Source organism: Gobio gobio (genome assembly GCF_949357685.1).
Source record: "Gobio gobio genome assembly, chromosome: 23".
NCBI lineage: Eukaryota > Metazoa > Chordata > Actinopteri > Cypriniformes > Gobionidae > Gobio > Gobio gobio.
This window is the reverse complement of record NC_137119.1, coordinates 4,928,619-4,955,038: the sequence shown is the minus strand read 5'-3', so window position 1 is coordinate 4,955,038 and position 26,420 is coordinate 4,928,619. Positions and strand designations below refer to the sequence as shown.

At 39.3% G+C, this 26,420-nt stretch overlaps 1 protein-coding gene across 3 annotated transcripts in view; it reads left to right on the top strand.

Annotated features, from left to right (window-relative positions):
* rreb1a (ras responsive element binding protein 1a) overlaps positions 1 to 26,420 on the top strand; it is a 92,433-nt gene that overhangs the window by 61,762 nt on the left and 4,251 nt on the right. For all 3 annotated transcript variants that reach the window (XM_079805965.1, XM_079805966.1, XM_079805967.1), the window contains 8 exons: positions 4,917 to 5,006; positions 6,526 to 6,689; positions 16,069 to 16,219; positions 16,298 to 16,440; positions 19,817 to 20,006; positions 20,118 to 22,668; positions 22,787 to 22,951; positions 24,169 to 24,924. In XM_079805965.1, coding sequence (XP_079662091.1) covers positions 4,917 to 5,006; positions 6,526 to 6,689; positions 16,069 to 16,219; positions 16,298 to 16,440; positions 19,817 to 20,006; positions 20,118 to 22,668; positions 22,787 to 22,951; positions 24,169 to 24,924 — 4,210 coding nt within the window. The remainder of the gene's footprint in view (positions 1 to 4,916; positions 5,007 to 6,525; positions 6,690 to 16,068; positions 16,220 to 16,297; positions 16,441 to 19,816; positions 20,007 to 20,117; positions 22,669 to 22,786; positions 22,952 to 24,168; positions 24,925 to 26,420) is intronic.

Here is a 26,420-nt window from a genome sequence, read left to right as displayed (position 1 = left end):
CCAAGGCTGCCTTTATTTGATCAGAAATACAGTAAAAACTGTAATATTGTGAAATATTATTACAATTTATAATATATTGTAAACTGTCATTTATTTCAGCATCATTACTCCAGTCTTCAGTGTCACATGATCCTTCAGAAATCATTCTAATATGATGATTTGATACTCAAGAAACATTTATGATTATTATCAATGTTGAAAACTATGGAAACTTGTTTCCGCCACAGAATAAAACAATTTAAAAGATAATTGCAACTTTTTATCTCACAATTCTTCACAATTGCGTGATTATAAAGTCAGAATTGCGAAATATAAACTCTCAATTCTTTTTTCCGCAATTCTGACTTTATAACTTTCAATTCTGAAAGTGAAATTTTGAGATATAAACAATTGCGAGGGGAAAAAAAGTCAGAATTGCGAGGGGCACTTCAGCGCTGGAAATATGCATGTGTATTTAAATTGGGTCATTTATGTAGTAGAAATGTGAAATTATTTTTGAAGTTGGTGCCTTCTAGACTGAGAAAAGCCAGAAAATGTATTTTTGGCTCATGTTGAAAGACAACAACTCCCAGAATGCACTTGCTTCACTGCCCTTCAAGGCCACTCCCAAGCCACGCCTACCGGTTACATCTCTCACCGTCGTTTTGATTTTTATAGTATTAAAATAATTTATTTAAGTTAGAGAACAGACACTACAATTAAAAACTGAACGTGTACTCAACACAGCGCGAGCTCATCCATCAGAATGAAGAGCTGACAGACCACATGATCGCGGAAGGTTTGGTTTCAAAGCAAAATGAGCCTATTTAAGTGAGTTTGTCTTTGTACTGTTTAATTGTTGTGTTTTCATGAACACAATTCAAGTGACCCGCCCCCAATTGGCGCTAATTTTAAACCGAAACTAAAATGTTCCGGCATTCATTCACGGCCGCACAGTGTGTGTCCAGTCTGACGCATTTTCAGTTCATGCCTATGGAAGCATAACTCTCATAGGAATTCATTGAAAACACTGGCTTTGCTCCGCAGCGCTCCACTATGAATATCCGTGCGGCCGTCTGTGTCATTCTGTGAGTGAGATCCCACCACTGGCTGTAGTCTCTAGCCTCGGGCCAAAAAAGCCTCCGATGACGCTAAAGGATGATATTATGTGATATTATGATGATAAATGATGATATACTACCAAGTTTCTACTGATACAAAGCTTTAATGCTAATCGCTGAAGTAACCCTTTAAAGCTACACTGTGTAACTTTTTTTAGTTTATTCTTATTTAAAAACACTTAGTTTTTTCAAAAATATATGTGCTCATTAATGTATATTTACTTCTTTCAAGTAATAAAGTATTCTCGTAAGTTTATAAAATGCCATTGAAAATACATACGGGTGAGGGTTCGAATGCGGGTCGCCATGTTGCCCCTCCATCTTGAAAGTACATTAGCCAAAGAGGGACATACCCGTAAATTCAAGCTTCGCCTTTCGCGTTTTAACACTCGATGGCACCGTGTCGAATGTGGACGAGGTCGAACTGGAAGCCATGTTAATCTTGGACTAAATCGGCCACCGTTGGAGTTCAAACGAAATCGGAATTGAGAGGAACAGAAACTAATATTCACTGGATGGTCATATACCTTTTCACCACTAGATGGGGGAAAATATCACACAGTGTAGCTTTAAGTCCAATTCTGAGGGAAAAAAGACTAACTTTTTTTTCAGAATTGCATGTTTATATCTCAAAATTCGAAAAAAAAAAGTTCTGACTTTATAGCTTGCAATTGTGAGAGAAAAAAAATGAAATTTGCGAGTTATAACGTCGATGCAAGATGATTTTAGTTGAAACCGCTCAAACATTGCATTTTAGTCTGGGAATAGGGTTAAGCATTGTCTGTGATACCGGGGGATAAAGTCAGAATTGCGAGGAAAAATGTGCAATTTTGACTTTATATCACACAATTGTGAGGAAAAAAGTCAGAATTGTGAGATGAAAAAGTCAGAAATTATATTTTAAATAGTTTTACTCCATAACGGAAACAAGCTCCCATAAAGCTTCATATTTTTGTGGAAACCGCAATGCATGTTTTTTCAGGATTCTTTGATGAATAGAAAGTTCAAAAGAACTTTTATTTGTAACTTTTATTAGTTTTTACCGTCCCTCGTGATCAATTTAATGTCTTTTCTGAAAAGAAAAAAAAAGAGTTAAATAGTGCAATAACACATTTTATGACCTATGAACTTTAAGCAGGCCGTTATGCCTGAATCGTAGCGATTACATGAATGTGACTTGCTTATATGATGAAACTATTACTCCCAATTAAGGTCAAAAAAGCCCACATTGTCTGTGAATGACACTTCCCCTCATAACATGCTGAATGGTAAATGCGGTCAGCGATTGTCTCTCGCTGGTCCTGAACTGAAGCCAAGAGAGACAGAAGGAAAACAAGCTGTACGCCAACGTCCCATCAGAGGAAAAGGAAGTGCTCGTTTCTTCCTAGAGATGTTGTTGAAGAATCCAGTCTAGTTGTGTTTGTAGATCATGTGGGCGTCTATTTAGAGCCGAATTAGTGATGATTCATGCGCCTTCCCTGTTTTTATATATATTATGAGATGTCTACGCACTTGTTTTATGACATCATATCATAAGTATATAGGGCATTTTGTCATGTGACGTTAATGATCTGTCGAGAGGAGCGTGTCGGTTTACACAGATGAAAGAGGAAGCAGTTCGCACTTCTTCAAGATGCTTTTCATGAAATACACAAACTCACAACTACACGGTTGTGTCTGCAGTTTTTGTAGTTAAACTGTGCAGTGTTTGTGCTCGGCGGTTGTGCAGCAGTGACTGATGAATCTCCTGTGGTTGAGCAAGTGTTTATTTAACAGTGAATTTAGCTCAGTATCTCACACACACACACAACATGTTCTGACAAGATGTTCAAGGTCAGAAGACAAGGCCTCACTCCCTGCCTCCTGCATATGGGTTTTTACCCACGCTCGATGGCATTCGGGGCTTATACAGAAAGACTGGCTTTTATTGTTTATCTTTGAATTGTACGATTTTTTTTTTTTATAAATTGTTGTTTTTTGAGGTTAATTTACTCTAAACTCTTTAAAATAAAGGCTCTTTATTGGCATTGATGGATCCATGAAGAACCTTTAACATCCCTGCAGTCTTTCCATTGCACAAAAGGTTCTTTTATATCGAAGAAATCGATTATTAAAATGTTCTTCACACTAAGAAAAAGGCTTCTTTTAAGAACTGATTTCTCTTTGGGGAACCAAAAATGGTTCTTAATGGCATCACTGCAAAAACCCTCTTTTGGAAACTTTCTTTTTAAGAGCGTGCTGTTCAAAAGTTTTATTTTTAAAAGAAATTCATGTTTTTATTCAGCAAAGCCACATCAACGCTCATCCGTCCTTCGCCGGGTCAAAATGACCCAAAGCCCTAAAATTAAACTTTTTTTTTTTTTTTTTTTTGGTCCAGAAAGCTTATATCATTTCATTTTTTTGGCAATTTTTTTATTTATTTTTTATATACATTTTTTTTTTTTTTTTTACGATTCATGATTTTTATTTTATTTACCTTTTTAAATAACTTTAAATTTGATTTAAACACATTCTTTTCAAAATAACTCCAATACATGCATAACCAGCTCAAATCAGCTCAAAATATCTCACATTGGGTCAATTTGGGTGTTTCTGCTGACCTTTTGTTGAACAAAAATATATGATAAATATAACATGATTATTTCATGACTCATGCCATTAGATGGCCTTATAGCTCAATATGGAGCAAATGGGCTGTTCCGCTGGGTCCTAACGTCAGTTCTCGAGTTTCTCTTCAGAATGCTTTCAGATACACATGTAGACATAATAAAATAATTTTTGGCAAAGTCTTAGCATTTTTAGTTTTCATTACTAAGGGGGTCAAATTGACCCGCGAGAGAAGGATTTGTTACTTTTTTTTAATTATTACAACCACATAAACTCCTCAAATCCAGTCAGTTCATCGGGATTCGGGTCAAAACCCTTTATGTGATGTTGGGGATAAACTGTGATAAAAAGTAAAACAAAATATCCAGTCCACAATCACTTTTTATATTGAAAATAAGTCATTTTGTGTGTTTTTTCCCCCAAATCAGTGACATCATTCATGAACTTGGCAATTAAAGAGTAAAAATCCTGTATTCTTTTCAACATTTAGTAGTTTTGATCAGGACGGAGGTTGATTTAACAGATTTATGAAAAAAAAAAAAAAAATATATATATATATATATATATATCTATATATATTTATATCAACAATACACAAGGGTTAAGTAATCAAAAGTGACAGTAAATGCATAAAGAGATTGTTCTTTCGACCATTCATCAAATAATTCTGCAAAAAGCTTCAGGGTTTGCTCAAAAATATGAAACTGTTTTCAACATTGATAATAATCAGACATGTTTCTTGAGCATATTAGAATGATTTGTGAAGGATCATGTGACACTGAAAACTGGAGAAATGATGCTGAGAATTCAACTTTGATCACAGGAATATAATGCGTTTTAAAATATTTTATATTATTTAAATTGTAATGTTTCGCACTGTTTTTCCTGTGTTTTTGATTAAAGAAATGCAGCCTTGATGAGCATTTCGAAAACATTTCAAAAACTGAGTGTTGCTGTATTTAATAGTGTACTCAGACACACTTTTAGCAGACATACACTTTTGAAATATTTGTTTTTAAACAGACTCTGGTGTGCATCCGAGTCCTGAAAACAGCTTTCGTGCCAACCAGACATCAGATTTGCGTCCGCGCCAAATCTCAGCTGTGAAATTGCCTTAAAACACCGTTTGTCACATAATATAACACAATGCTGTATGTATGCTATGGAGATTATAACTCAGACATGTTGCCTTGTATATATTTGTTTCAGGAAGCCAAAGATAACAGCGGGTTGCTTGTCTGTCCGCTGTGCGATAAGGGCTTTCAGACCCAACACCAGCTCACCATGCACATCCGCCAGGTAACATGCACACCGAATTCATTTGTCCAGTATACTTTTGCTACCTGTTGATTTCTCAAAAGTCCGTATGCAAGTCAGCAAAGATGGCGTAAAGTCAATCCAGTAGAATAAACCACAACAGATAAACATGTCAGCTGTGTGGACGCCAACGAATCGGGAACAATTCTCGTTTTTAATTGATATTGAAATGGATTCTCATCCTCAATATATTTTACTCAATGCTGTTTTCTGAAACTGCCTGAACTTCACGTTATTTGTAGCGCAGCCATCCATAATCACAGGAAGATTTGTACTTAACTCTCACCTTTAATATGTCACTTTTAACTTGTTTTAGTAAACAATTAACAAACTTTTGGCGCTCTTTAATGTGGCCTGACCGATGCTCAATCTTGGAAAGCGCAATCATGTCCCATAACGTCAAATTTACCTCAGAAAAGCCATTCAATGCTCATAACCTCGTTAGTCAGCTAGAAAAATAACTATAGAAAGGGGCATTTTGCTAAATATATGCACTATATCACATAAAATATTTTTACTTAAACTGTTGTTCATGAGAGAGAATGGAAGGAGCTAAAAATGAAATTCAACACCGCCCATATAATTGCACGTGAAGAATTAAAACGCATTTATTATTTCGTAGCACTTAAAGGGTTAGTTTACCCAGAAATTAAAATTCTGTCATTAATTACTCACCCTCATGTCGTTCGACACCTGTAAGACCTCCGTTCATCTTCAGAACACAAATGAAGATATTTTAGTTGAAATCTGATGGCTCTGAAAGGCCTCCATTGGCACAATGCACGGTTCACTCTCAAGACCCTTAAAAGGCACTAAAGACGTCGTTACAAAGTCCATCTCACTACAGTGGTTCTACAATAACTATATGAATCGGCGAGAATAGTTTTTGTGCGCAAAAAAACCCTAAATAACGACTTATATAGTGATGACGATTTCAAAACACGGCCTCATGAAGCTTCGAAGCGTTATGAATCAGTGAGTCGAATCATGATTCGGATCGCGTGTCAAACTGCTGAATCGACTCACTGATTCATAACGCTTCGAAGCTTCATGAGGCCGTGTTTTGAAATCGTCATCACTATATAAGTCGTTATTTAGGGGTTTTTTGCGCACAAAAACTATTCTCGTCTCTTCATAAAGTTATTTTAGAACCACTGTAGTGAGATGGACTTTGTAACGACGTCTTTAGTAGCTTTTAAGGGTCTTGAGAGTGTAAAGTGCATTGAGCCAATGGAGGCCTTTCAGAGCCATCAGATTTCAACTAAAATATCTTCATTTGTGTCTGAAAATGAACGGAGGTCTTACAGGTGTCAAACGACATGAGGGGAAGTAATTAATGAAAGAATTTTCATTTTTGGGTGAACTAACCCTTTAAAAAAACAAACTTTTTCCCTTATAGAAGCCAATGGCTCCTTAATTGATTTTTGTTTCGTGTCTGGAGCCCTGTGACCATATATTGAAGATCTTATTGAGTTAGCTGACCCAAATGTCCTTTTTCCAGCACAACACCGATAGTGGGAATTCGGACCACTCTTGCAGTATCTGCGGGAAGTCTCTGAGCTCGGCTAGCTCTCTGGATCGCCACATGCTAGTGCACAGTGGAGAGAGACCCTACAAATGCTCTGTGTGCCATCAGACTTTCACTACCAATGGCAACATGCACAGGTGAGTCTCGGTTTTCAAATGAAATTACTTGCATTCAAAATGTGTCCCTTAGATTTTGAATGGCACACAAGAATTGATATCGTTTCAGCAGGAGGTTGTATTTCTCAAAGACAACATGAAACTGCACACATTTAATCCCCATAATGGAATTAATTTCTGAGGAAAGTGATGTTGGGGATAAACTGTGATAAAAAGAAAAAAGAAAAATCCAGTCCACAATAAAAATACACACAAAATGACTTATTTTTATATATATATAAGGTCAGAAATTATATTTTAAATAGTTTTACTCCATAACAGAAACAAGCTCCCATAAAGCTTCATATTTTTGTGGAAACCGCAATGCATGTTTTTTCCGGATTCTTTGATGAATAGAATCATCAATTTCTATTAATTTAGTAGTTTTGATCAGGACAAAGGTTGATTTAACAGATTTATGCAAAAAAAAAAAAAGAGGCAAAATTTTATAGTTTATTTTAGTGGATGTTTTCATCCCGAACATAACGAAAGAGTAGTGAATTTGAACAATACACAAGGCTTAAGTAATCAAAAGTGACAGTAAATGCATAAAGAGATTGTTATTTCGACCATTCATCAAATAATTCTGCAAAAAGCATCAGGGTTTGCTCAAAAATATGAAACTGTTTTCAACATTGATAATAATCAGACATGTTTCTTGAGCATATTAGAATGGTTTGTGAAGGATCATGTGACACTGAAAACTGGAGAAATTATGCTGAGAATTCAACTTTGATCACAGGAATATAATGTGTTTTAAAATATTTTATATTATTTAAATTAAGATTCAGTGGGAAATAATGTAGGATTGGGACTTTACATTGGGAAGTAAATAGATTTCAATAGGGTGTGAACATTTTATTGGCTATAATACTATTGGTTAATTTATTTTCTTAACCCATGAGGCCTTGATTATTTAAGTAAATTCTTTTGAGAATTGCTTTTTTTCTTCATTTAATTGATACTGATTAATTTTGTATTGATTTAGAAAGTTAATTTTGATGAGCACAAAACCAGTCATGCATCTCACGGGTATATTTGTGGCAATAGCCAATAATAAATTATATGGGTCAAAATTATAGATTTTTCTTTGATGCCAAAAATCCTTAGGATATTAAATAAAGATCATGTTCCATGAAGACTTCCTACCATAAATATAGGCTATAATAAAAGTATTATTAATAGTAATATGCATTGCTAAGGACTTAATTTGGACAACTTTAAAGGAGATTTTCTCAATATTTAGATTTTTTTGCACTCTCAGATTCCAGATTTTCAAATAGTTGTATCACGGCCAAATATTACCATATCCTAACAAACCCTACATCAATGGAAAGCTTATCAGCTTTCAGGAATCTCAATTTTTTTTATGTCTGGTGTTATGGTCCAGGGTCACATTTAATGCGAAAAGTGTAATTAGCCATTTATTATTTTGCCTTTGGGTTGCATTCATAATTTCATGCCCACACCTTTATGAACTGTTGATTACTCAAATTCATCTCGTCTTAAGTGCAGTTATAGATGGCTATGGGTAAGATGTGCCACTGTACATGTGTGTGATGTAGCACAGCCATCCGCCCTAATGTGTCGTCATATCGTCTGCTTAAATAGTCAATGAGCTGTAATCCCAAGCTTAGCATTGCCTTTGTGTCTTAGTGGATTTAATATGTTTGTTTGTTTGAGCAAGCAAAATAAGTCATATGCAGTTACTTTATGTTCCTTAAAGGGATAGTTCACCCAAAAATGAAAATTAGCCCATGATTTACTCACCCTCAAAGTCATCCTAGGTGTGTATGACATTCTTCTTTCAGACGAACACAATAGGAGTTATATTAAAAATGTCCTGGCTAATCCAAGCTTTATAATGGCAGCAGCCCAAGATTTGAAGCCCCAAAGAATGCATCCATCCATCATATAACTGCTCCACACGGCTCCAGGGGTTAATAAAGGCCTTCTGAAGTGAAGCGATGGGTTTGTGTAAGAAAATTATCCATATTTAAAGTAAATGATCTACCCTCCGGCGGACCGTCTTTCGTATTCAAAAAGCGTAACTGGCACGACGATAGTCAGACGTAGTGCAAGCATTTTTCTTACACAAACCCATCGATTCGTGTCAGAAGGCCTTTATTAACCTCCAGAGCCGTGTGGAGTACGTTTATAATGGATGGATGCACTTTTTTGGGCTTCAAATTTTGGGCTCCCATTATAAAGCTTGGAAGATCCAGGACATTTTTAATATAACTCTGATTGTATTCGTCTGAAATAAGAAAGTCATATACACCTAGGATGTAGGGATCGACCGATATGGATTTTTTTAGTGCCGATACCGATTTTTTTTCATCAGCCTTAGCCGATGAGCGATACGGGCTGCCGATTTTCTGGAGCCGATATTTGGAGCCGATACTGCTTTTGCTCCCTCAATTTACATCATAAAAATGACACAATGATCATGATGATAATTTAAAATGTACAATTTAAAAAAGGAACATTTATTGAACTAAAAAAAACAATATTTAACAAATAGTAAAAACAGATGAGGAAGAACAAGAAGAAAAAAAAAAGAGTTCAGTGGTGAAAATAAATTCTGAAAATAAATATTTAAGCATAAATAAAATAATGACTCTATTGCACACAGTATCAACAAGCAAGCAGCATAATAAAGTGCACACTGACTGTACTGTACTTAATATTAAAACTATTTACAACCTAGTCGTTTAATGGTTACACTCTAAAAAATGCTGGGTTAAAAATAACCCAAGTTGGGTTGAAAATGGACTAACCCAGCGATTGGGTTGTTTTAACCCAGCAATTGGGTTGTTTAGACCCAGCGGTTGGGTTAAATGTTTGCTTAAAACAACCCAATTGCTGGGTTAAAACAACCCAATCGCTGGGTTAGTCCATTTTCAACCCAACTTGGGTTATTTTTAACCCAGCATTTTTTAGAGTGTAGGTGCACTTAACTTAATCTCTTGTAGAGCAACACCAGCGGTAATTCAGGAAAAAATCTCCCAATGCTCCGCGTGAAACTTCAGTCTTTCCACCTTTTACCATCGTGTCAATTCTCAATTGATTTTGATTGATATGCGCGAGGGAGAGCAAGAGAGTTTGAAGACGGTGAGAGCTGCCCTGTGGACGCCTGTCTGTAAATAATGCAGGGGAAAAAATATCGGCGAACGCAGCAGCCTTATATCGGCCGATACACATAAAAATCGCAAATATCGGCCGATATATCGGTCTAACACTACTAGGATGGCTTGAGGATGAGTAAATCATGGGGTCATTTTTTCATTTTTGGGTGAACTATCCCTTTAATAGCACACACACACACACACACTGTAAATGTTATTATGCGCTTTTGTGTTTCGCCTCCCTCCATGTTACTCTACCGCAAGAAGTGCGTATGTGACGAACTATGTCAGTGAAACGTCAGTAGGCTATAATCGATTATGGTCATCGATGCTATGGTTAATTTCAACACCCCTATTGAATAGGAAAGGCTTATGTGTGGATCATCCTCGTTTGTCTGTTCTCTGGCTTTGCAGGTGAGCAGAGCCCAGATAGTAGAGCTGCACGATTAATCTTTAAAAGATCGCGATCTCGACTCAAACATCAACGCAATCTTATTCCAAACTGACAGTAATTCGCCTGTGTCTATTAAACCGTTGACAAAATCACACCAGAACATTCAGATACTCCGCTGACCAGAGAGAGCCATGTACATAGATGCCAAGTCCGCAACTTTGGGCTTCTTTTTTGGGCAAGTCGCGTTAAAAAAATCACAAGTCACGGGTTGCGTTTTTTTGGGCTTATTTTAACCCCTTACCTGTCACCCCCCTTTTTGAGAATACACATGAAAATGCACTATCCAAACTTAAACGGCTGTAATTCAAGAATGCTTTGGAATATAGACCTAAGTTTGGTCTTGTTTTAAAGCAGACACTTGGCAGATTATTGCTGAAGTGAACACAATTCAAAATATGAAAGTATGAAAAAGTTATGAAAATTTAAATTTACTGTAAATAAAAAATACTGTACTAAATATTTTTATTTTATATAAAATATATATTTTACAAAAATGTTTTAATCTAAAATTACTATAAAATCAAAGCCATATGTCTAACCAAGTTGTGTTCCAAATTTGAAGTTGATATCACAAAAATTGAAGTTCCCATGAGATTTTGTTTAGGTGCTGTACCACAAATAGCCACCGGGTGTCACACATATTCCATTGATTGTTTTTTTGATGCATTTTTCTGTAAATTTCTGTCCAAATATCCCTTCCATCACAAAATGGTCACCAAATATGGAACCCTGAAACTCAGACCTTTCCGACGATATGTGTTTTTATTATAAAGTAGTTCAAATAAATGTTGTAATATAAAACATGACGACGCCCACTAGGGGGAGGAGCCCGCTAGAATAATTTAAAGTACCGTTTCCATGGTAACGCAATGTCCAATTTCAAAACGGTTTTCACAGGATGAATTTTGAGTTCGTAAGCTTTCGAATGATACCTAATTTATGATAATTACTCAAATATATGATACGAAAAAAAGCCGATCAAAAAAAGAGTGCCAGGTGTCCCGCCAGCGGGACGGTGACAGGTAAGAGGTTAAAAACTGTGGTTGCTTGTTAGGAAAATATAATAAGCAATTTCGTTTCTTTACATTTATGGTCACTTATTTGTCCAATACATTGACTGACACTGTCTTCTCGCAGCTAATAGCCATTCAGTGCAACGATACAAGCGCTGTAGTAATCCGTCCTCATACATCCCGCCTCCTTCTCCCCCTCACTGAAGAGAAAAAACACGTTCCACGTGCAGGCATGTGACGTTATAAATGCACGTAATGATAGTTAGTAGACTTAAATAGACGTATACATTTTTACAAACAATGCCACCAGCAGAGATGTACAGAGATGGAGAGGAAACAGGGAGGAGAGGCACCTAATTTAATAAAAAAAAAAAAAAATGTAATGTATTCAAAATTACAGGCTATTATAAAAAAACAAGTCTACTAATAATAACAGTAGGTATGGTTCGAATTTATTTTATTATAAAAATGTGGCTATATTGTAGCGCTCCCTTAGTGCTTGCCTGTGTCCAAATGTGCACACTATCCATCATAAATAGTGTGACAGTCATTTTCAATTCTATTTAGGGCAGATATTGTGCACATTGAGATGTAGGGCTTATCTTTTTCAAGCTTTGCAGTGTGTGTGTGTGTGTGTGTGTGTGTGTGTGTGTGTGTGTGTGTGTGTGTGTGTGTGTGTGTGTGTGTGTGTGTGTGTGTGTTCACTACTCACTGCCCCTAATATGTGTGCACTAACTCCGACTACCATAATTGTCCTTCATGTCACTTTTTTTTTTTCTTTCTCCAAACCTCTTCTGTTCACAGCTGATCGGAGGATATTACATGTCCTTTATTGCAATTTGATGATTTTTGTAAAATCACACCTCTTTTTGCTTTTCAAACTCCGAGAGGTTTCAGTTTAATATGTTGCAGGCTCATTTATTGATAAAAAAATATATTGATGATAATAAATAATATAATAATATCGGGCTTGTTTTGGAAGCTGCGGTTGCTTATTTGTCATGTAGCCTATAGGTATGAAACGGCTTCTTTTCAACCACACAATATCGTTATTCCCGTGTTACAAATATTGATATTATAACAAGAACTGGGATGAAAGCGTATTGTTATAAACACTGATGTCTACGGAAGTGATCAAAATGGAGTAAATCACCTTTTGAAAGTAACACCGCTTCAAATAACGATAGTAAAAAAAACTTTTTCTCAGAGATGCTGGGCTTTGTTAGAAAAGTGAAAGCGTTTGTCACTCGATTACATCCTTTAGGCCTCACCCTGCCTTTGCCTGGCCCTGCGTTGAAGAGTTGCCCAGAGGATGAGTGTGCCACAAAGATAAATGAGAGGCGTTGGTTTGTTTGTGCATGCTGGTGATCATATACGTGTGCTACCGCTGGTTTGTCAGCTATGTAGCCTTGCTCTTGTTTAAGGAGAGAGAGAGAGAGAGAGAGAGAGAGAGAGAGAGAGAGAGAGAGAGAGAGCTTTGCAGGAAGTGAAGGGTGACTTTAAAACACCTCCCCCACCCATCGCTTCCCCCAGTTTTGGTCATGGTATCTTCTCCCAGCAGGCCTTGCTGATGGAGGAGGTAAACATGAGCTTCCTCCCAAGGTTGGGAAGGTTGATGGTGAAGTGCATATGGGGAATCTGTGTGTGTGTGTGTGTGTGTGTGTGTGTCTGGACAGCTCTTAGAGTAGTTGTGAAAGGCCTGAAGGGTAGGATGGCTTGAATAGACGCTCTGTAAATTGCAGTGATCTGGTAGTAAGCAGAAGTTGAATTGTACGGAGGAATTGGAAGTATTAAACTAACTTTGATTTGCATGGAATGTGCGGATGTGAAGGTTTTACTACATCCTGTCCTGATAAAGATGATTTCCTCATCTTTATCATAGTCGTCATCTTCGTTTTAAATTGTGATGAGCATAAAGAAAAAGCCTGTGTAAAAACTTGCAAAATTGTTGTAATCTTACAGGCAAAAAGAGTGCTTTTGCACAAACAGTGTGTTTAATTGTGATATAAATAGTTTTTTTGCTCTCCATTGTAGATATGCAGATCTGAAAAGATATTTGAGAGACTTTATTTCAGTGCTGAAATAAGTTGCCTGGCCTCATGCATGTCTGAGGAAGTTGTGCATGTAGTTGGCAAGGAGGCAGCCATCTTGTGCCAAAGCATCACATGGGGGCTGGGAGGAGAAGGAGGGAGTCACTGTTGCCATGGAGAAAGGTCACAACTTCCCAGAAGAGAGTTCTGATTGGCTGCTTTTATTTGCTTTAACTCCTTCAGTCTTCCGCCACAGGTTTAAAGGGGGTGCCCTTGCTGTGACATTGCTTGGAAAAGAGGAACTTTCTGACACCACAGTGCCCTCTGTCTGTGCCCTGCGGGAGGGCGGAGGAATGCTTGGATTGGATGGAATGAACCTGTTTATGCATCAACAAGTTTTATGATCCTTTACAGATTAGCCAGCCTGCTCATGAAATGCCCATATTGACATCCTTCATTCAAGGACAGGAAACTTCAGTCTAGAGCCACATTACTCATTACAATGTAATTGAAACTGTTCTGCATGACTCGGATTCAATCGTATCATTATTATGAGCTAGCAATATCCAGCTAATTCGTATTTTTCAGTGGAGAAGTTGTCATCTTGTGTATGAGGTTACAGTGGTGGCGGTTTCCATCCAATCACAGTTTGCTGACTTGGCAGTGTTGGTTTTCTGTGATTGGTCAAAGGCAAGGTCAGAGTCCAGAGCAGAGAGATATAACAGCCTGTCAGGTCCTCACACGAGTGTCCAAAATTCTGCCTGCTATTAATAAACCACTGACTGCAGAGTGAAAACTGAGATCTGCAAGACCATGACCTTTTTTACACTTGCACATGAATGTGCTTTCATAGGATGGCACACAGATTAAACTTTGGATGCATCCGGCATACATGTTTCATTTTTAATCTGACTACAATAAAATCCGTATTTTGTGAGTTGAATAGAGTGTGTGTTATGTTGGCCAACAGTGGGTTTGAAACGGTTACTTAAGTCATTACGTTGGACCTCCAATTCCTATGTATCCTCACTGGTTTCCTCAGGATCTCTCTGCAAAAAAGAGGATCAACTTCTGGCTCTCTCCATGCAACATTACCGCTCTCTTCCGCTGATCTCTACCCGCCATCTTGGGCTCCACATATGCACATTTAGAGGCTGCGGGATAATTGCAGGAGTTTCCAGGCCATTAGCATCTTCCCATTACAGTTGACTCCCATTGGGATGAACAAGGGTTCCTCTACCCTAAGTTTCTTGATTATAATTCATTAATTACTCATCCATCTAAGCATTGGGATGAAGCAGGAAATGTCCTCAAGATGCAACTACTTCCCAAGCATTTGCTTCACAACCATTAATTTTTCTAAATGGTTTCATGCATATAGTCATGTTAATAGTGTCCTATGTGAACATGTTCTGCATTTATTTTCCCCAGGTTTTCATTTTTTTTCTTGAAAATCGTATTTAAATGTGCGGCAACTATAGTTTCCGGTGGGCAAATATGTTGTATGCAGCCCTTTAATGTCAAATTTGACTTGGATGAGAACATTTGGCATCTAACTCCACTATGTCTTGATTCACAAACAAATGTATTAAGTCGAAGAACATTCAATGCAAACTCAAAAAAGCTGCATCTATCTTATAATCTGTTGAGTATGAAAATACAACAAACAACAAATATCTTAAAACAACAACAAAAGTCTTAAAGTGGTGGAACATAGTGCAGAACAAAGTGCAGCCATTAAGTTGTCCTAACAGGGCATTGTTTATCAAAAAGTTAAATGAAAATAAATTAATATAATGATGAAAAAATTACATCTATATAACAAATAAATAAATAGTCCCATAGTATTCAATGGCTGACTGTAGTAGGCGATTTCATATAATAGTGTATATGTAAACTCATTACTTGTCTGAATTTCCACATTATAATGGAATCATAAGCTACTAGTCATAAAATGAATGAGGGTCCTTGACTGATTAGAATGAAACGCATCCATTCCAAATTGGATAAAGGGTCCTCAATATTTTGGCCCTTACAAGACATAATATCATAAAATATGATATTTTTCCCTAATGAATTAAGGTCTACTGTACAGTAGAGATGTCAGTTAAAGGGTTATGTTTTAGGTGGGATATTATGAAAGCAAAAAGCACTAAACAACACCAAAAATCTTGATTTATTAACCTGTTAACACAGTATACCCCATTTCCCCATTATATCTACTTACAAGTCATTTGCCCAGTTGCCGCTTGGACTTTTGACTAAGTAATCAAAAAACTATAGATCTCTTGTAAGAATTGTTTTGTTTGGATGATTCTAGAGACCTTCACGATTATGTAGATATATATATGTCAACAAAAAATTCTTATTAGTAACATGAAAATAACCTTTCTTTGGGAGGGTTTGCCTTCGCTATGCTTCCTGGAAGTAGGGGTAGGAAGTTGGCAGTCTCATGTGACAGGAAGGAAGTTAATACCTTTTTTTTTCTTTCTCTTGAAATCCTTTATTTGGTTTCTTGCGTGTCATTGAGATATAAAACATGGATACTATCTAGAAAAATACTTACAAAAGGAAAATTACAACTATACACTGCGGCAACTATAGTTGCCGGTGGGCTTAAATGGGTTATTAACACTGCAGTGCCCAAGCATTTTTCAGAGATATGTAACCGAATAATTTCGCTAAACAATCTGTGACAGATCGGCAGTTTTAAAGGACTCTTTTATATGTTTTCAGACACATGAAGATCCACGAGAAGGATTCTGCCAGCTCCATCCCCAACAGTCCAACTCTGTCTCCACCCAAGCGGCGACGTCCCTCTGCAGCCAAACGCAAACTAAGCCATGATGAAGACCGAGAGAAGACGGAGGAGCCATCCAGCAAAAAGGTAAGTGTGGATCCGACATCTTACCCAGTGCTACCTGCACCCCAAATTGAGCTACAAATGGTGACCTGTGTGCCGCAGGTCCTGGAGGATAGTGGAGCAGATGAGCAGAGTTTGAACAAAGGACAGGAAGAAGTCTTGACCTGTCCCATCTGCTTCAAGAACTTCACATGCAGAAACGACTTTGACACCCACATGGAGACTCATCCTGACACTACACTGAGGTACAAACACACAGGACATTAAATGTATGTGAACAAAACGCAATCCTGATTCTTGAGTTTTGTTGTGAAAAGTGCGTTTCATTAGCCTGACGTCGTCATACTCAATTCTATTCAGAATATGAGTCTGAAACTGCTCCGTTGGGCTGTGATTATGGGGCGTGTTTCAACCGAACCAGGAAAGACCTCAATTGGATAGACCTACAACCAATCAGAGCAACGATGGACGCATAACGTTAGTTGTCAAATGTCAACAGAACTCAACTACACTGTGTTGCCAAGTCCGCGGGTTTAAGCGACCCAATTATGTGATATACAGACCCAGGAATGCGAATTTTAGCAGGCAGTCCTTCCAAAATAACACATTTTACCCCCCAAATACCCTTTTTTTTCCCGGAGAACCCCCCCTGGAAAGCTATTGGGCTTGTTTTTGGCTAGTTTTGAGTAACGTTAGCAATAGGGCAGGTTTTGGTGTAAAAACTTGGCAACCCTGTCTGCACGCAGCACGCTGGAATAAGTTTGAAGAAAAAGATGAGTGTAAACGATCTTTGCCGGTGTTGTAAAAAAATAATTTAAGGATACACAGAGTACTTACCAACACCATCATCATTTCTGAGAGAAATAGTAAAGGTGAATGCATATACGAACAAGTTCTCCGTTTAGGATTTGAACAAATTCAACCCAGTCGCTCTGTGATGACGTGGATGATTACGTTACTGTTGATCATCTGTCCATCATCGTCTAAAGCCCGCCCTGACAATTTCATTGGTCCGAACAGCTTCTGTTCGGGCATAATTACTCCTCTACCGATCAAGTCCAGACCGAACTGCCGAGTAAAAATGTTGTGGGCGGGGCTTACTTCGGCTGGCACCCAGGCTAGCGTTTCATAACTCACAGGCTATGTTTAGTGTTTGACAATGGAAGAGTTCTGGCCCTTCCTACACTCGGTTTTCTGTTCAGTATATTATAGCTGTCCATTAAGCTCAGACAGGAATGTTGTCCCTTTGTTCGAGGTGAGCGTTGTATTGCAGAGGGACGCCAGTAGCTGGGGCTTTAGGCTGGATCCCTGCAGTTGCTGGGAGATATGGTGGCATGCTTTGTGCTGGTACAGTCATAATTTAACATATCCGAATACAGAGCGGGCAACTCCTCTTGCTTACTAACTATGCAACGGGATTTTATTTCCGTGGGATTTTCCTTTTATATTGTACATTTGGTTGGCTTAGATGGAAATCTTTCGTCTTGTTTTACAGGTTTGGCCTTCTGAGTGTTGGGGTTTTAAGCGATATTTGTTTTGCTTATTGAGATGTTGTTGGCGGAGAATGATCATACCTACATAACTGTAATCCTGTCGACGTGTCCCCCTCCCATTCGGGAGAGGCCTAAGAGGTTCTTCCCTTCCCCCCCGCATGTGGACCCCAGGCTTAGGGCAAGGGAGTGGCATGTAGAGGAAAGAAGGGAAAATGAAGGGGGGAAGGAACCACAGAGGTTGTGTGGCTGGGGGGGGATTTAATGAGACACAGGAGGAGACTTCAGCAAGATGCATTCTGCAGGACATCTCTGTAGTAGTGTGTGTGTGTGTGTGTATGCGTGTGTGTGAGGTGGCAGCTGTATCCTTGGAGACGTCAGTCTACAGACTATCCCTCTAAAACCATTGAACCCAACCGACCGATAGCTCCTCTAGTTAATGGATAGCTGGGTAAAGGAAGTCTGTCTTGAGTTTCAGAGCGGAGTTATTGTTGTATGGCTGCAAATTTAGCACTAATCCTGTGTAATCACAAGAGCTAAGAGTGCTAGTTAAGAGGATCTAGACTGCTGTGAATTGGGTTCCACTCTGGAGATTTCCAAAAGCAGCAAAATAACCACACTCACACGTACGAACAGACACAGGAATGCTTTTCAAGATACAGACGTGTTATCGGTGTCACCCAAAACTGCCCTTCCAAGTAAGACGGACACTCCCATGCATGCCTGCTATAGTAAAATGCACCGTTCCAACTCTGAAATCTGATTGGATGAGCCCTGTTTGAAGCCATTGCAAAATAGCCAATGGGAACAACCGCATCCTGAATAAGGAATGGTTTAGTGTTTTATAGGAAAGCTTCTCCCATTTCTCACCTGACCAAATGTATAAAACCATTCACAAGCAGTTTAACCTGTTTGCACTTTAGCTCATTATGCTTCTCAGGTGGATGCTCTGCCTTGTGTTGCATTGTGCATGTCTGCTGAGATAAAAGCAGCTTATAGTCCCTGTGGACACGTCGTCACCATGATCAGGGGCAGGGCATGTGTCAAGACCAGCGCACAGACATTAGCCAGCTGTCTCTTGCAGCACCCAATAAACTCAGAATGAGAGCCATTGTAAACGAGGGTGTGATTATTATTGACTTCCAATTCACTTCCTAGGGTGCATTTCCATAGTACACTGTATTTCTTGAAGATTGTGTTATTGAGCATGAATCTGTGCATATACAACATGTAGATTAAAGGATTAGTTCACTTTTAAATAAACTTTTGCTGATATTTTACTCACCCCCATGTCATCCAACATGTCCATGTCTTTCTTTCTGCAGTTGAAAAGAAATGAAGGTTTTGGATGAAAACATTCCAGGGGTTTCCTCCATATAATGGACTTCAATGGGCTCCAAACGGTTCAAGGTCCAAATGACAGTTTCAGTGCAGCTTTAAACGATACCAAACGATGAATAAGGGTCTTATCTAGCCAAAACGATCAGTTTCTGCGAGAAACCGAGCAGTATTTATGCTATTATTTTACCTCTTACCAGACAAGCGTGATCGTCTCTGAGCTCCGCCATACCTTCCGCCAAGTGAGGTCAAATATGATCGTGGTCATAGATAAATCGATCGTAGATCCTTCATTCTACTGATCCATGCAGGTGCTAATGAAGCATCTACGTATACATCTATGACCACGATCGTATTTGACCTCACTTAGCGGAAGTTATGGCGGAGCTCAGAGTTGATCACGTTCGTCGGAAAAGAGGTAAAATAATAGCATAAATACTGCTCGGTTTCTCGCAGAAACTGATGGTTTGGCTAGATAAGACCCTTATTTATCGTTTGGTATCGTTTAAAGCCCTTTGAAGCTGCACTGAAACTGTCATTTGGACCTTGAACCGTTTGGAGCCCATTGAAGTCCATTATATGGAGAAAAATCCTGGAATGTTTTCATCCAAAACCTTAATTTCTTTTCGACTGCAGAAAGAAAGACATGGACATCTTGGATGACATGGGGGTGAGTAAATTATCAGCAAAAGTTTATTTACAAGTGAACTAATCCTTTAACTACAAATAAATACAAACAATGTGTGTGGTGTATCTTGAAATCAACACCTTACATTAGCATTCTTATTCCCAGATGTGATTTATGCTGCATTTCATTCCGGACACACCGAGGTTTGCTCCGCCACAATGCAGCTACCCATAAGCAGCTACCCACGGACCCCAATGGACGACCCTTTATTCAGAATAACCCATCCATCCCGCTTGGCTTTAATGATCTGGCTTTCATTGACTTTTCATGCCTGAAGTTCCCTCGTATTGCCCAGGTAAATCCATAGTCAACTTTTCTTGGTTAATCTGCACAGTATATAAAAGTTCATTTTTCTTGACTGTAATATTTCAGTTTTGTTAAGTTTAAGTTTTATTTTAACCCACAGATTTGGTGTGAAACAAACCTTCGCCGATGCACTGGCAAATTCCATCGTTTTGTATGTGACACATGTGATAAGGCATTCCCTCTTAGCTCGGCTCTGGACTTGCACAAAGCCTCACATGGGACTTCCAGTGGCACCCAAGAGACAACTGAGTGTTCGATTAAGAAAGATGAGCTTCCCGCTCCGGAGAAAAGCAGCTTCATGGACTCCCTGGGCTTGCAGCACTTCTCTCAGATCAAGCCTGCTCCCTCAGAAGACGATGTCCTGCAAGCCAAGCTAGATAGCATCCGGGTTATCCATGTAGAGTCGAATCAGTCCACCGTACCTCAAGAGGCTGGCCTTGGTGGAGGGGTTAACCTGTCTCTTGTAGACCCATCGACTCTTCACGGTCTGTCCCATCAAGAAGCTCTCAAACTGCTGTCCCTTCAGCCTTTCCAGACAGGTTTTCTGGTGCAGCCAGATGGTGGTATGGTGAAGAAGCCCGTTTGTGGTGAATCCAACATGGAACTCGCTGATATACAGCAAATACTCAAAGTAGCTTCATCTGCTCCTAACCAAATCTCTCTCCCACCGTTATCCAAGGCGCCTTGTAATTCTGTGCAGTCGGGCTACAAGCAGATGCCTCCTCTCAAGCCAAAGCCCTTGGTGGCTCCCAGAACTAGTATGGTAGCTTCAACTCCACCACCCCTATTGAACACCCAGCAAGCTTCACTGGGCTGCATCAGCCCTAGCCTTCCACCCCCTGCCAGCCATCCTCTCAAGACGGCTAGGGATCCCTCATCATCTTCCTCACCCTCTTCTGCCAACAACCAGGCTTCTGCAGAGAGGATACAAATGGAGGCGGACTGCATGGGAGATGCCCATACCCCAATGGACATGGATGAAAGACATATCAAGCAGGAGAATGGCAAGTTAGAAGAGACCACTGGAAAGAAAGGAGCGTCTCAAAAAGGCTCATACCCCTGCCGATTTTGTGACCAGGTCTTTGCGTTCTCAGGTGTGCTGCAGGCTCACATGCGATATCATTTGGGCATCCTACCCCACCAATGCAATATCTGCGACTATGTTGCTCCAGACAAGGCTACGTTGATCCGTCATTTGAGAACGCACAGTGGCGAGCGGCCCTATGTCTGCCGGCTCTGTCATTACCCATTCACTGTCAAGGCTAACTGTGAGCGACACCTTCGCAAAAAGCACATGAAAAACAATCGCAAGGAGATTGAGAAAAACATCAAGTATGTTACCTCGTCCACGTCCACAGCAGATGTACTGGAGCAGGCGGGGACTAGTGAAACGACCTGCCGCTTCTGTGGCGAGGACCTAAAGACTTTCCGTGGCCTGCAGATTCACTTGCGTACACACAATGGCTGCCAGCGAAAGCCATTCGAGTGCAAGCGTTGTGGAGCAGCCTTCCTTGCCAAGCGTAACTGTATCCATCACCTTCTCAAACAACATCCAGAGGTCCAAGAGCAGGATATTGAAGAGCACATAATCACTCTTCTAGCTGCATCGAACCAAAACAGCCCAAACCCATCTCCTCTCAATGGGGTTTCTCCGAGCACTGTGGTGCAGCCTATCAAGGTTGAAGACCTTAACTTCTACAGCGTAGATATGGATCAACCTCTGGACTTCTCGAACAAAAGTCGAGGGGGCAGCAGTGCTGGAAGTGTGAGTGGATCACCTGGGATCAAAATTGAACCCGTCTCCCATGACTCTTCCATGGAACCCATTGACCTCTCAATTCCTAAGAATCCTCTGAAGCAGCTTAAAAAAGACATTGAGGCTGCATTGCCACGAGAGATTAAGAAAGAACATTCATCCATTAGCATCCTTGCACAGGCTCTTCAGGCCGATAAGTCCATTGATGAGAAGCCCCAACCACTTGGATGCTACCAGGTCCCGCTAGCCTTGACCTCCCTTACAAGTAGCACTAATGCTGCAGGACGGCCCCTGCGTCTAAAGCCCCTGCTTCCTAAACCTTCCTCTGTTGCTGTGAAGGAGCTTCCACCACTGGCATCCATTGCTCAGATCATTTCCTCCGTTTCTGGTGCCCCTGACCTTCTAAAACGGGACAACACTAATACCCTTCAAGCTGATTCTGATACACATGGCAAGAAAGAGTCACCAAATGCCGTGACCGAGGAGCTCGTTCTAGAGAGCTCGAAGAAGAGGTCCAGGAAAAGGCCTTCCGGCAACATGGCGAAAGAGAAACCTGTGATGAATGCCACAGACCCGAGTATTGATTTGGAGTCTAGTGGGGAGTTTGCCAGTGTTGAGAGGATGTTGGCGAACACTGATGCCAACAAGTTCAGCGCCTATCTTCAGACCAACACAATTGACTTGGCAAGAAAAGGCGGGCAGGAGCCAGGTGCTAGTGACGAGAAAGAGGTGAAAGATGAGAAGCACTCGCCAGCCCGTCAGACCGTTCAACCCCATCAGTCCAAAGGGAAGAAGAATGCATACTCAAATTCTGTGCAAAAGATGACTTGCCCCTTTTGTCCCAGAGTTTTCCCTTGGGCAAGTTCGCTTCAGCGCCACATGTTAACACACACAGGTGACTCTTATGTACATTTTTACAGCACTACAAGAGTGATGGACACCTTCTGTGTTACCCCTCATAGTATGTGTGTAATTAATTATTTTCTTGCTTTTATTTTGAATTTCTTAAACAGGTCAGAAGCCATACCCATGTCCCCAATGTGATGCCTTCTTCTCGACCAAGTCCAACTGTGAGCGGCATCTTCTACGCAAGCATGGCGTTTCCAACCGAGTGCTTAGGCGCAATGGTGTAATCCCCAAGTCTAAGGACGCAGAGGATGGCTCACAAGAGAGTGCAGGTATCAAAAATAATATTTATATAATACACTGCAAAAAATGCTTTTCTTACTTAGTATTTTTGTCTTGTTTTCAGTCCAAATATCTAAAAAATCTTACATTAAGAAGCATTTACTAGACAAGCAAAAGTTTTTGTCTTGTTTTGGGGGAAATAACTCAAAATTAAGGGAGTTTTTGCTTAAAATAAGCAAAATAATCTTAATTCAAACAGAAAACAAGATTATTTTGCTTGCCAAAACAAGACAAAAACTTTTGCTTGTCTAGTAAATGCTTCTTAATGTAAGATTTTTTAGATATTTGGACTGAAAACAAGACAAAAATACTAAGTAAGAAAATCATATTTGCAGTGTAGAAAAAGTAAATCGCTTCTAGACAGTGGTATCTTTTTAACTTTTGATTAAAGGATTAGTTCACTTTCAAATAAACTTTTGCTTATTTACTCACCCCCTTGTCATCCAAGATATCCATGTCTTTCTGTCTTCAGTTGCAAAGAAATGAAGATTTTTGATGATTTTTTTTTTTAGGATCTTTCTCCATATAATGGAAGTCAATAGCCTCCAAACGGTTCAAGGTCCAAATGAGAGGTTCAGTACAGCTTCAAATGGGCTTTAAACCACATCAAACGGTACCAGACGATCAATAAGGGTCTTATCTAGCGAAACGATCGGTCATTTTTTTAAAAATAAATAAAGTTTTGAAAAAGTCACGCTTAGACGCAGGCGCAAAGACGTTTAAATATGTGTAAACACTGACTCAGTACTTCCGCCTGCGTCTAGCGTGACCTTTTCAACGTAATTGCGTTTTACGTGACGTCACGAGCGCGCATCACTGAACAGAACAAGGCGAGCATTTGTGCTTATAAAACTTAAACTTTATTTATAAAAAAAGAAAAGACTGATCGTTTCGCTAGATAAGACCCTTATTGATCGTCTGGTACCGTTTGATGTGGTTTAAAGCCCTTTTGAAGCTGTACTGAACCTCTCATTTGGACCTTGAACCGTTTGGAGGCTATTGACTTCCATTATATGGAGAATGATCCTGAAATGTTTTCATCTAAAATCTTCATTTCTTTTCGACCGAAAGACATGGATATCTTGGATGACAAGGGGGTGAGTAAATTATAAGCAAAAGTTTATTTGAAAGAGAACTAATCCTTTAACCACTGAGGTTAAAACTGCACTTTATTACCTGATGTATAATGTGCCAATGTATATTTTAGAGAGCACATCTGAGACTGACCTTCCTGTGGGTGAGGCAATGGATCTCACAAGATCAGACCCTGAGAAGCCTGTAGCAACAGATGCTGAAAAACCCTCACCAGCTAAGCCGACAGAAGCAGCTGTGGTAGAGCCTCTTCCTCACAAAGAGGAGGAGGACGACCCAACAGCCCTCGAATCATCGAAGCACAACGACCCAGAAACAGAGGATGGCGATTCCCATAGCAATAAGACCCTTGACTTGACGTTTGTCTCTAAGCCAAAGGACGTCAAGATCACTGAGAAAGACCAACCACAGTCCTCCCCGACAGCAGATGGTGACATGTCGGATAAAACGCCTCAGGAGGAGTCCAAATTCACCTGCAAAAGTTGTAAGAAGAGTTTCCGCTACGCTGCCACCCTGACCAGACATGAGAAAGTTCACCAGCATGATGTAGCATCAGACTCAACTAATGGACCTGCGCAAAGCCTCGCAAAATCGGGTGATGCAGTTGTGCCTTGTGAAAGTAAGAAAGAGGTTAAAGAAGAAGAGGTGAGAGCTGAGAACGAGGGATCGGGCAGTGTGGTGGAGAGTGGGTCAGAGGAGGAAAAGGAGGAGAGGAGTGATGAAGAGGGAGCTGCAACTGAACCAAAGAGTGCGGAGGGAGAAATCGAAGAGCCTGGCAGCAAGCCAGACAAGAGGAAAAAGGTGTGCAATATATGCAACAAACGTTTCTGGAGCCTTCAGGACCTCACCAGACACATGCGCTCTCACACAGGTAAAGACAAACACATACTTGGTAGGGGTGGGAATCTTAACGATTCGATCCGATTCCGATTCTGGGAGTAACGATCCGATTCCCAAAACGATTCTTAACATACATTTTTGGTAACTAATTATCCTGCTGTGCAAATACATTTGAACCAAAATTGGAGTTGCTATGCTTTTTGTTTATAGTTAGACTATCTGTTTGACAGTATTGCCATATTAAAAATGATTATGAAGATTTCTTTCAATACTTTTATTTTATTAACAGTTATATTCAAGATTAACAAGCTCTAATGAAACATAGTAAGCCATTTATACAACTGCAAAGAACAATCATCAAGAATAAGTGTGACTTTTTTCAGTTTCTTTAGAACATTTGAACAAAAAATGTCTTTAAAGCAAAAAAAAGTTTACTTTGGTTAGAGCCACAAAAAAATCTTTAAAACATAGGCTAATGCAGAAGAAAAACAACTTTAGCGCTCGCTGAGAAGCCAAATTCAGTGTGTGCGCATAACATCACACCTGCAAACTTGTCGCTTTTCGGCGACAATCGCCGTTTTCTTGGTCAATTGGGTCATTTACGTGAAGCGGCCGCGCGACGCGCACACGTGAACGCGATCATCTGTGAAGGCGATCGATCATCTCTTACTAAAGAATAAACATGAATGACCATCTGAAGGTATGCTGAGGATACATTACAATTTACTGTCATGTATATATGTGGTGTAATCACTCAATCAGTGTTTCAACTGCGGAAAGACGTCAATATAACTGCTGTAAACTACACAATGTCATGTAACGTTAGCATCACATTTACCTCAGGCAGTCATTCAGTGTCCACAGAATTTTATTCACTAGAGAAATCAACTCTTTCGCTAAATATATGCTCTATATTAGCCGTTATATTCATTATATTAGCCGTTACATTCATTATATTCTACTTAACCTGTTAGTGATGTCTTGATTATTTAATGCATGTTAAATAAACCTGTCATGAAAATGACAGACACTGTGTATAAATTATTATATTTCAACAACGAATTGGAGAAAAAAACTTTTATAATTAGATTTAGAAGTTATTGCAAAAACTGCCTTATGTGAAGTTTACATGTTTGCGTACTGTGTTATTTGAGTGTTGATTATTAGACCTAAAAATAAATAGCAACTGAATTTAGGCTAATAGTTTGGGCTCTGTTTTGTTAACCTTTAATATTAATGTGCTCCCTAATAGTAAGGGCTCCCTATATAATTTACAGAAATATCTTAAATAAACTTTTAGATATTATTTAATTCATTCAAGGACAGACACTTTTTTTTCTTCTTCAGTAAACCACTGTTAAATATCAAAAATAAATAAAAAGCAATTTTGTAAAACTGCTGTACCGAACTCGTACCGAACCGTGATTTCAAAACCGAGTTGTAAATACAATCATTTTTTAAATATTAAATGTGTCATTCTCTTTAAAGGGTTAGTTCACCCAAAAAATGAAAATTCTGTCATTAATT